This window comes from Eschrichtius robustus, chromosome 11 (assembly GCF_028021215.1).
Source record: "Eschrichtius robustus isolate mEscRob2 chromosome 11, mEscRob2.pri, whole genome shotgun sequence".
NCBI lineage: Eukaryota > Metazoa > Chordata > Mammalia > Artiodactyla > Eschrichtiidae > Eschrichtius > Eschrichtius robustus.
In genome coordinates this window covers 105,161,188-105,172,388 of record NC_090834.1, presented here as the reverse complement: position 1 = coordinate 105,172,388, position 11,201 = coordinate 105,161,188, and the positions used below count along the sequence as shown (strand labels likewise).

General features: G+C 48.2%; 1 protein-coding gene across 1 annotated transcript; it reads left to right on the top strand.

Moving 5' to 3' along the window:
- The first annotated feature begins 973 nt into the window (after positions 1-973).
- On the top strand, positions 974-10,944 carry EEF1G (eukaryotic translation elongation factor 1 gamma). Its single transcript, XM_068554123.1, has 10 exons — positions 974-1,081; positions 2,184-2,342; positions 3,024-3,087; positions 3,244-3,386; positions 3,896-4,039; positions 5,992-6,121; positions 6,517-6,721; positions 10,079-10,251; positions 10,344-10,468; positions 10,707-10,944. The coding sequence occupies exons 1-10, from the start codon at positions 1,070-1,072 to the stop codon at positions 10,863-10,865; spliced, it is 1,314 nt and encodes a 437-aa protein (XP_068410224.1). The 5' UTR covers positions 974-1,069; the 3' UTR covers positions 10,866-10,944.
- The last annotated feature ends 257 nt before the right edge of the window (positions 10,945-11,201 follow it).

The following is an 11,201-nucleotide window of genomic DNA, read 5'->3' as shown; positions in this document are numbered from 1 at the left end:
TTCCACCTGGTAATAATCCTGCTTCCCCCCAGTGCTTAATGCAGCCTCTCACAGGCACCCTCTCTTGCCACCCTAAAATAGGTCTCTCAGTATGTTTCCTTCTGAGCCCAGGAGGAGTGTGCGTCTGGCACCTGGACCCACTCAGTAGAGTTCTGGACAGATGGAGTGCTGGGTGGGTGGCTTGAGCAGCACCTGAGAAGTACCAAGTTTGTTTCCACATTTACCTTACTGCCCAGAGTTATGAACGGTGACGCCTTGAAATTTGGATTCAGGGTTCTTCATTCTCTCACTTAATGGAATTCATCCTGTTCTTAAATTGGGTTCAGATCTGAGCATGGGTAAAGGGCGAACCATTCATTGAATTGTCAGCCCTTCCGGGGAGGCAGGACGTGGCTGGGTTCTCCCTCAGCCCCTCCCCCGTTGCAGGCCCGAGGACTAGTGCCTCTTCTAAGCAGTAACAGCCTCCTTGAGCTGCGAGGCCGTTTAATGGAAAAAACCCTCACTTTTACAGAGGGCTTCGGACTTGGGCTCGGGTTAGATGTACAAGCTCTCCTCTAGAAAGAGCCGGAACAAAAGGAACGTGGCACCCCGCCACCTCCACGCAGTTGCTTCCGCTCCTGTGAGTGTCACACAACCACGATGTTAGGGGTCTGGCAGGACCTCCATCAAATCACCGCGGGCCCCGCGACCCGGAGGGAAACGCCTTTGGGGCCCGGCGCGATGCCGGGCTGGCAGCTCTGCCACGTAGCTGCAGAGGGGCGGCTTTCCAGCTAGTTCTCACAGTCTCCCCACCCTCCGCGCCTTCTACCTCCATGTCGGGACTCGGATTGGCCATCCCCCACCGCGCAGGCGCGAGCTTTTTCCGCGCAGGCCCCAGGCCCCACCTCCTGTTTCCTTTCAGCTGCCGCGGGATACCGAACTGTCGTGCGTAAGCCTTCTATGCCGTCCTCGCTTTCCGGCTGCTGTTTCTCCACGGCTCTCCCCCTCCCCCCGCACCCCCCGTTCTCTCCCTGACGGCTTACTTTGCGGCAGCGCGGAGAGCCCCACCCCCTTTCTCTGCGGAATCACCATGGCGGCTGGGGTAAGTTTGCCGGCTCTGGCAATCCAGGTCACCCTATCCGACGCCATCCTCTGCCGGAGTGGGTCCAGCCGGCGTCAGAGGGTTTCTGGAGCCGAGTGGGGAACTGATCCGGGGTCTAGAGACCGTACTGTTGGAGAGTAGGAATTCCAGGCCCCGGAGGGGAACTGAGGCTGGGGCTCTGGGAGGCCAAAGAGGTGGAAGGGTCTGGGGTAGAAGAGAACAGGGATGCCAGATCCTGGCAGTCTGGGACCTGAGAACGGAGTTCGGTTCGTTACCTTTTCGAGACGTGGGATCCGGGCAGGTTGACAGAACTTTTGCGACCGTTTTGTGGGGCAACAGGAGGGACAGGGGAAGAGGAGGCTCTTTGTGGGCACGTACGGCTGGCCACGGTGAAGGGTCGTCCCGCGGGGAGGTTTGGGAGCGAGAGGAGCCTCCGGACCCTGGAGTCAGACCAGTTGGACCCCGCTGGCCACGTTACGAGAAGGAGAGAAGGAAACCCCCGGGAACTCACTGCGGGACAGGACCGGAGGGATGGTACGCGTGACAAGGAATGAAAGGTTTTTCAGGGAGACCGAGTTGGCTTAGGGAGAGAAGATGGCATTCGGTCTCTTCGTGGCTGTTGGGAGGGGGACTTGGAAATGTCTTGGTTGGTGTGTGTGTCTTGGAAACGAGGGTGATGCTTTTGAAGGGTGAGCGGCTCAGTAGAGTAAGCAGGCGCTCAGTGACCATCAGTGAATGAACAAGGGCTCTGGGAAGGGAGGGGTGTGTATTTGTCGGCAGACGGAGTCTGAGGGATCTAGAAGTTCTGCATTTCTTAGAGATGTATTTGAGGGGAAGAGAACGCTTCCAGAGACGTCCTTACGGAAGGTCACATCTGTCAACAAGCTTTATTTAGCCGTTGGTGTGTAGTTCTGTCCGCGTATTTTTGAGGACTCTGTTTACACAGGACTGCAGATACTGAAGAACTAACTTGGTTCACCAAAGGGAGTAAAAGAGTGAGTCGAAACAGATTGGGACTACTCGGGGAAGTTGTTCCCGAGTAACACTTAGGACTGGGACCCTTCTAGTCATTAATGGTTTATTCCCCGCCTTTTCCCCACAGACCCTGTACACATATCCTGAAAACTGGAGGGCCTTCAAGGCCCTCATTGCCGCTCAGTACAGCGGGGCTCAGGTCCGCGTGCTCTCCGCACCACCCCACTTCCATTTTGGCCAAACCAACCGCACCCCCGAATTTCTCCGTAAATTTCCTGCTGGCAAGGTGAGTAGGGAAGTGGAGAGGGGCCTTTGGTCCTGAGAACCCAAGGAGAACTGAGATTCCATCACTCGGAAGATGACCTCCATCTTTAAAAGGGAGCTTTCCATGTTACTTTTTTTTTTTCACGTTTCAGAGACTTAAAAAAACTTTTTTTTTGAGACAGTTGTGATTTATTTGTTGTTAAAAATAGTACAGAGCTGTTCAGTCACTTCCTATGAAATTCACAGGCTTCTTTGTATTTGTGGGAGAGAGGATCAGTTTTGACTGATTTCAGGGCAAATAGATCAAATATCTGCTATGAGTAGAATTCTTGCCCCAAGAGGCTTACAGAGATAGATGAATAACCATGCTACATGTAGAAGAGATAAGTGCAGTGGGGGAGTACTATAGTACTTGGGATAACATAGAAATATAGGACTCGGGTTTCTTGCCTTTTGCTTATTTGAGATTATGTACAAATATCTAATATCTAAATTTTGGAGGTCTCTTATGTGAGTTCAGATTGTAGGGGATGGTAAGTTACTCATACAATTTTGGTTCTCGAGTTTCGGATAGTGTCAAAAAGAGTTTGGTCAGCAAGGGTTCTCAGCCTTATATAAAAAATTTTATTCAAAACGATTTGAGTCCCTGGGCTTGACTAGTGAGAAACTGCTGTATATTTACTTATGACTGGTTTGTCCCCAGGTACCAGCCTTTGAGGGTGACGATGGGTTCTGTGTGTTCGAGAGCAATGCCATTGCCTACTATGGTAACCTGCAGTGGCTGGGGGATGGGAAGGTCTGGAGGTGATGGGGTGCAGGAGAGGGTGAGGGGAGCTGGAGCGGGCAAGGAGAGGAATTTTCAGGGACCTGCACTGGCTTTGATACAGCCCCAAAGTTCTGACCTTTATGTTCCGCCTCTGCAGTGAGCAACGAGGAGCTGCGGGGAAGTACTCCTGAAGCAGCAGCCCAGGTGGTGCAGTGGGTGAGCTTTGCTGATAGCGACATAGTTCCCCCAGCCAGTACCTGGGTGTTCCCCACCTTGGGCATCATGCACCACAACAAGCAGGTGAGCCTTGGAACTTGGGGAGAAACCAAGAGCAGGGGTGGTGTCAGCTCCTCAGTGTCAGGGAGGAAGAAATAAGAAAGGTTGAGGAAGGGTGATGCCAAGAATATGTGGCTAATAAATACCTAGTCTTTGCGCTTTCAGTTTGGAGCGCTGGGCTGTTGATGCTATCTGGATTCTTTGTCAGACAGACCCAGTGGAGGTGGGAGGTCTGAGTGGCCAGACGAGAGACCTCTGCTCTAGAAAGGTTGTACCAAATGGTAAGGGAGTGGTTAGACCAGATGACCTCTAAGGTTCCTTCTAAAATTCAAAGATATATGCCTACGATCAATACAGTGGGAAATGAAGCCAGACTGCGCCATGAAGAAATTTAACATTGAGAGCTTCATTTGCGATACGTTTGGGAGGAGCCAGGACGCAGTGGAATAGCTACCTTAGTTCTATTATTGGGGGAGAAGGGCAGGGACAAGGGTTGGTACCCACTGCCAAGTCTGATCATTTTAAATCAATAGGCCACAGAGAATGCAAAGGAGGAGGTGAGGCGAATTCTGGGGCTGCTGGATGCTCACTTGAAGACCAGGACTTTTCTGGTGGGCGAACGTGTGACGCTGGCTGACATCACAGTTGTCTGCACCCTGTTGTGGCTTTATAAACAGGTGAAGTTTATAAAGAATCTGGGTTGACAGAGGGTAGGTGGGGATTAGCAACAGAGTGACAGGTCTGCCAGGTTATCAGTATCCTGCTGATGTGAGAGAGTCTGAGGCAACAGCTAGTCTTTAGGAATTGCAGGACTGAGTACCACTGTTACTGGAAAACTGGGCTTGCCTCTTGATGGGCATTGAGCCGAAAGACCCAACCAAGCAAAAGATGAGGATAAGGAAGGATTTATTACTTTCAACAAGTAAGGAAAACACCAGGGATCTTTCTCAACAGCAAAACTGGGGAAGTTTTAAGCTAAGGGTACATGCATACTCATGATGGGCCTTGGGTGGTTGACAGAGTCTGAGCTTTAGCTGATGGAAGTCATGAGGGTCAGAAAATGTCGTCATCATCATCCCTTAGGTTCCAGTTGATATGGTGGTTGAGGGCTTCAGGCTAATCTTTACTACTGAAACAACTGGGAGTCTTTACTACTGATACACTGTTTTTGCTGCTGTTACTTCTCTTGCCTGATAATAGTTGTTTCTGCATTTTTGTGTTTTTTTTTTTGTTGTTGTTACGCATGCAGCATGCAGGATCTTAGTTCCCCGACTAGGGATCGAACCCGTGCCCCCTGCAGTGGAAGCGTGGAGTCCTAACCACCCGACCGCCAGGGAATTCCCAGTTTTCTGCATTCTTTTGTTCCCTTAAGATCATTAATTACAAAGACCTGTTTAAGGACAAGTATTACAGCCAGGTTCAGATCACAAAATGGCTTAGGCCAAAAATGGCTTCTCTTATGTCAAGAAAGTGCCTGGTTCTCTTTTTCCACAGACCCTCTACCCTGTCTTCTTACACCATGACTGCTTTCCCTCCTTCTGAGAAGTTTGGTCCTGTTGTGTTGCCCTTAATTTCTGTTTGCCAGCTAATATGTTTAGTTTGTTCCCATGTTTCTCAGGTTGCCCGGTTGTGCTTAGTTGTGAAGACAGAGGTAGAGGTGATAGCTTCAGCATCAAGATCTTTGGAGGCAAAACTAGGATCAGTTCTTGGCTTCAGTACTTACTGGTTGTTGGGGGGAGGGTGTATGTGGATTCATTTAGTCCTCTTTTTTTCCCCTGTGGAAGCTATAAAACCAAGGTAGTAATAATCACTGTTGAGGTTATTGGGTTAAAGATGGCATATTGCTGGTTCCTAAACAGCAGCTCTTGGACTGATGCTGGACCAGAATAGTAATGTGATAACAGCAAAGAAAAAAGCACCTACTTTGTGTCAGAGCCTGTGCCAGGGCGTAACAAGGACAATCTTAGTGAGTCTTTGCTTGTTGTGTGGGTGAAACAGATGTAGCCCGGAAGTTGTGGAGTAGGATTTGAACCCATGTACTGCAGAACCAGCACTACAGAACTGACTGTGATGTATCCTTGACAGGATTATTTTCCCTCTGATCTTGGCAAACTGAAAATATGGTAGATGAATTTTTCATGAAGCTAAGTTTAAGCACTCTTATTCTGAAATAAACTTTTTTGCTGTTGAATATTTACTTTCTGAAGTTTGGTGACGCATGTATATATCTCTCACGTATCACATAGTTCATATAGATAGTTTTCATTATTTGTTTGGCAAAGTGAGTAGTTCGTAGCACTCTGTTGGTCCCAACCTTTTAAGTTTTATTGACATGTGAAATTATAGGTATGAAATGGCTTTGTAAAAGGAGTAAGGCACAATATAAATATTCCTACCAGGTAGATTCATAGTGAATAGAGGGTGGGACCAAGCATCCATTAAATTGGATTGGACTGCAGGAGAGAAGATTAGTAAGGTAAGTGGGCAGTGGCCCTCCAGGGAAAGCTGGTGTTCTGGGGGCTGAAAGGAAGTTGGAGCTTTGGTGTAGAAAGAAACAAGGGGCTCTGACTGGAAACTCGTCAGCATTTTTCCCTCCACTGACTTTATGTCCACTCTTGCATCCTGGCAGGTTCTGGAGCCTTCTTTCCGCCAGGCCTTCACTAATACAAACCGCTGGTTCCTCACCTGCATTAACCAGCCCCAGTTCCGGGCGGTCTTGGGGGAGGTGAAACTCTGTGAGAAAATGGCCCAATTTGATGGTAAGTCTGAGGAGGTAGGGGAGCATGCAGGCAGGGTCAGGGGACTGGTTTGCTCAGTCTTAACCCCTTGATTTCCCGTCTAGCTTTTGGGTTATGTGGACCCACAGAACGTAGGGCATCGCACGTAGCAGCTAGCGTTTTGTGATACTTGTCTTATACACACACGTGCTCCCACTCATTTGTGTTAATATGTAGAATCATGATGCACATGTATTTGTTGCTGAGGGTTGCGTTCTTGCTCAAGGATGTACTGTGAACTGGTGGCAGGCAGTGTAGCGTCTAGATCCCTTAGTTGTCCCACCCAGCAGTTTTCCTCCATTACTTTGCTCGTGCCTGGCTTGGGAGGGTTGTGGAAAGAGGCCAGACGTTGACTTTTCTCCTTCCCTTTGCACCAGCTAAAAAGTTTGCAGAGAGCCAGCCTAAAAAGGACACCCCACGGAAAGAGAAAGCTTCTCGAGAAGAGAAGCAGAAGCCCCAGGCCGAGCGGAAAGAGGAGAAGAAGGCAGCTGCCCCTGCTCCTGAGGAGGAGCTGGACGAATGTGAGCAGGCGCTGGCTGCGGAGCCGAAGGCCAAGGACCCCTTTGCTCACCTGCCCAAGAGGTACGGATGTTGGAGGGTAGAGGGCATGGGACCCAGGAAGGCCTGTGCTCCCCTGTGTGCATCCCCCTCATACTGCTAGGGCCTAGGACTTTAGGTTGTCCATACAAAATTGAAAGATATATTTTAGTTGCAAATACAGCAGCTTCCTGACTTTACCATCAAGAGTTGGGTGACTTTGGAAAGTAGAAAAGTTCCTAATGCATCTGGTATTTGAGGATATCAGAACTGCCTTTCTAGCAAGGAAAGCAGATGGGCCCAGGGCCCAGAATTCGGTGTGGAGGTGAATTGATTGGTCTTGCGTGCGCGCGTTAGGATTTGAGATTGAGAAGGCTCGGAACTAATAACACTGAGGGGTGCAGGAAGGAAGAAAATGCAGAGAGCCTCCACCTGCTCTGCTTTGCTGGCTTTGCTGAGGCAGCAGACACCATGTCAGTATCCTTTGATTGTGTTTTTGCTGTTTTGATGCATCAGCCTATATAAAAATTGCTCACTTTAAGAGAAAGGATGATGACCATGGCTACGTAGTGCCTGTCTGGTTTATATTGTTTCCCAGCGTGGGGGAGTTAAACCCCGCAAGGAGAAGGAAGTAAATGGGGTGGTCGTCTGTGTCCTCTTCTCAGTCACCATAGGGGTTCTTGGAAGAAAAATACAGTAAAGGGGGGATTTTTAGTGTGAAAAAAGTGGGACAGCCAGTACTTGCCCAGTTGTTTACCATCAAATCTTTCTTCAGTCACTGCTCCGGGTCACCTTATTCGAATTTCAAGCAATATGAGAAATGTCTTTTCCATGGTCATGTCACTTAGTTCTCTTTTCTGTTTTTCTTGCCCATTCTGCTTTTCCTAAAGCCATCTATCCTTTCACTAGTTGGTTTGTTGGGGTGCAACAGTGTTTGACCTCCCCATTTGGTAGTGGTTTGTATATGGGATGAAGGAGCACACACTGGTGGTAGGCATAAGAAGTATGTGGAGTTGTAAGCGACATAGTACTGGATGGTTGCCGTTAGGAACCGCTGCTTCCCCATTTGGGGAGCAACTTGGGGTGTAGCTGAGAGCTCTTACTCCCAGGCACTTCATACAAGAAGGCTCCTAACGCAGCTGCTTTTTAAGGATATATTTCTTTCTGAACCAAAGTGATTACCTTGAATCTAGCACAGGGGCAGGTCAAGAGTGAGCAGGATTTTTGGTATCTGTAAGTCAGCTATGATAACCAACCCAAATTAGGTACGCCCTCGTAACACAGGTACTGCTAATAGCTAGCGATATTCACATATATTGGGTCTGTACACTGGGCATAAAATAAATCAGGCAGTAAACTTAAAATCTTTAATAAACTTAGCATTTTTTTAAAAAATAAATTTCTTCTTCTTTTTTTTTTTTTTTTTGGCCGCATTGGGTCTTCGTTGCTGCGCACGGGCTTTCTTTAGTTGCAGCAAGCGGGGGCTACTCTTCGTTGCGGTGCGCGGGCTTCTCATTGCGGTGGCTTCTCTTGTTGCGGAGCATGGGCTCTAGGCGGGCGGGCTTCAGTAGTTGTGGCGCACAGGCTCAGTAGTTGTGGCGCACGGGCTTAGTTGTTCCGCGGCATGTGGGATCTTCCAGGACCAGGGCTTGAACCCGTGACCCCTGCATTGGCAGGTGGATTCTTTTTTTTTTTTTTTAAACAGTTTTATTGAAGTATAATTTCCATTATGAAGTATAATTTTCCATATAAAATTCAGTCATTATAATTACATAGGTCAATGCCTTTAACTAAATTTATAGATCTGTGTAACCACAAAAAATCAATTTTAAAACATTTCCAACACTACAGAAGTTCACTGGCAGGCGGATTTTTAACCACTGTGCCACCAGGGAAGCCCCAGCACTTTTTTTTTTTTTTTTTTTGTATCATTTGGGAATGCTTATTAGTACTTATTTGTTGCATTACCATGGTGCACTCCTGGGCTGCCAAGATGATTTTCCCCAGGATTCTTAATGACTCAAAGGTGATGTCTTCAAAGACAAGACTCATTTGTCCAGAGTTAATTTTAGTCCTTTTAAGGCCTTCCAGCTAAACTTGTTTTGGGAGCTGTTAAGAGCCTGTGGTCAGTTGTTTTTTTTTGTTTGTTTGTTTGTTTTTTGAATTTTATTTTATTTTTATACAGCAGGTTCTTATTATCCCTTTTATACATATATCAATCCCAATCTCCCAACTGTGGTCAGTTTTGGGAGAAAAATGGACACATGGTCATAAATAATAACAGCTCAGGAGAGAGTGAAGAAAAACTCCCCAGCCCTACTTTTTGCGTGGTTGAGGAAGTAAAGCACCTCAGATGAGGTCTCTGATGTGCATTTGGGAAGGAACCTAGGACCTCGGGTTAAAGGACAGATTCTCTGCTTCGCTACATTGCAGCAGTGAGATGGTAACATTCTCTGACTCTAGGGTTTGTTGACATTAATTATATACTAATGAATAATTGAACCAATTAAACATTCAGTATAAGGGGGTTTAATAGATTTATGGCACATTCATGCAGAAGATTATTTAGCCATTAAAACATCTGCAAAACATTCTCGATAGCCAGGCAGTAGTAAGTGAGCAAATTGTGTAAAGCACAGAATTACATGCATCATCTTTGGAAAATTGCCAGTGGGAAATACATTAAAATACTAGTTACCTTCTTTGCTGGCATAGTGAGTGTTTTTCTTCAGTCAGTATGTGTTTTTATAATTGGAAGGAAAGAAAAAAAAAAAACAGAAGCCCTACCATGGGGGGAGGCACCTCTCCTATTCTGATGCTGGCATCCTTGGCTCAGTGTGCCAGATTGCTTCAAAGATCACTTGAACTTGTTTCTGGGCAGAGTAACTAAAGGACACGGGTGTAGGATTTGGGGTGGAGGCCCTTTGCAAACATTCACTTACATTGCTGTCATACTATAGTGTGTGTAACCCGAAGAGGCCTGTGTGATGGGGAGGGGTGGGGGCGGTGACTTGGGTGAGTCAGGAACTGAGTGTGACTCATGGAAAAGAGCCCGGGGAGGGGCCGGCCAGGAAAAAAAAAAAAGGAGTCCTCGCTGTGAGTCTCCACCAGGGGGCAGCAGCTCGCCATGCCTTTCTTGGGGCAGATCCTGGGCCCCACCCTCCACGTGCCTAGCATATTGAGGCTGGGGGTGGGGGGATAAGGGAACGCCCTGGGCGCCTCTCATACCCCCCAGCTCTTCTCCCTTGGAAGGTGATACACATCTGCCAATCCAGAGACTCTACCTTTAAAGCAGTAAATTTGAGTGGAAACACCCTTAGCTTCTCTTAGCAAGGCAACGTTGCCGCTGCCGCAGTAGGACCTTCTCCACCTTGATCTCCTTGCTTTTTTTCCTTCATTCAGTACCTTTGTGTTGGATGAATTTAAGCGCAAGTACTCCAACGAGGACACACTCTCCGTGGCGCTGCCGTACTTTTGGGAGCACTTTGATAAAGATGGCTGGTCCCTGTGGTACTCTGACTACCGCTTCCCTGAAGAGCTCACCCAGACCTTCATGAGCTGCAACCTCATCACCGGTGAGCAGAGGGGGGCTCTGGGAAGGGGAAGGGAGGAGACAAGGTAGTGGGTGACATGATTTCAAAGGCTGAATGTTCTTCTTGCCCTTCAGGAATGTTCCAGCGATTGGACAAACTGAGGAAGAATGCCTTTGCCAGTGTCATTCTGTTTGGAACCAACAATAGCAGCTCCATTTCTGGAGTCTGGGTCTTCCGAGGCCAGGAGCTTGCCTTTCCGGTGAGGAAGGTGCAGGGGAGGGGGTCTGTCTCTTTAGGGTGGGGCGAGGATTTGGGAAGTGCACTCGTATTCCTGAGCCGGTGGGCATTCCAGAGAGTTCAAGGAATGTGTCCATGAAGGAGCTGTCATGTTCACAGGAGTCCTGGGGTCTGATGACGGGTGTCTGAGCTGGAAGTACCATGTGTGGGACAGCGGCCAGTAACTTGACCGCATGCTTCTACCTGGCTTTTCTCCCCAGCTGAGTCCAGACTGGCAGGTGGACTATGAGTCATACACGTGGCGGAAACTGGATCCCAGCAGCGAGGAGACCCAGACGCTGGTTCGAGAATACTTTTCCTGGGATGGGGCCTTCCAGCATGTGGGCAAAGCCTTCAATCAGGGCAAGATCTTCAAGTGAACGTCTCTTGCCATCGCCTAGCTGCCTGCACCTGCCCTTCAGGGAGAATGGGGGTCATTAAAGGAAACTGAACATTGAATCCTTTCCTGCCCTGCCTCCTTTGTGGGTGATGGCTTCTTCAAAGGGGAGTAGATATGTTGAAGCAGGGTGTTGTCTATACCTGCAGGACCTCCCTGTGTAGGAGAGAAGTCTTCAGAAGAGCAGAAAGAGAGGCCTCTCCTCAGTTTTGATTTTTTTTTTTTTTTAATTGCCTTGCCTCTCCTGTGATGACCATCTTCTAGCCTAGCTGGGAGAGATTGGATGTAGTTAGGAGGTGGTGACACGGGGCTTTGTAAC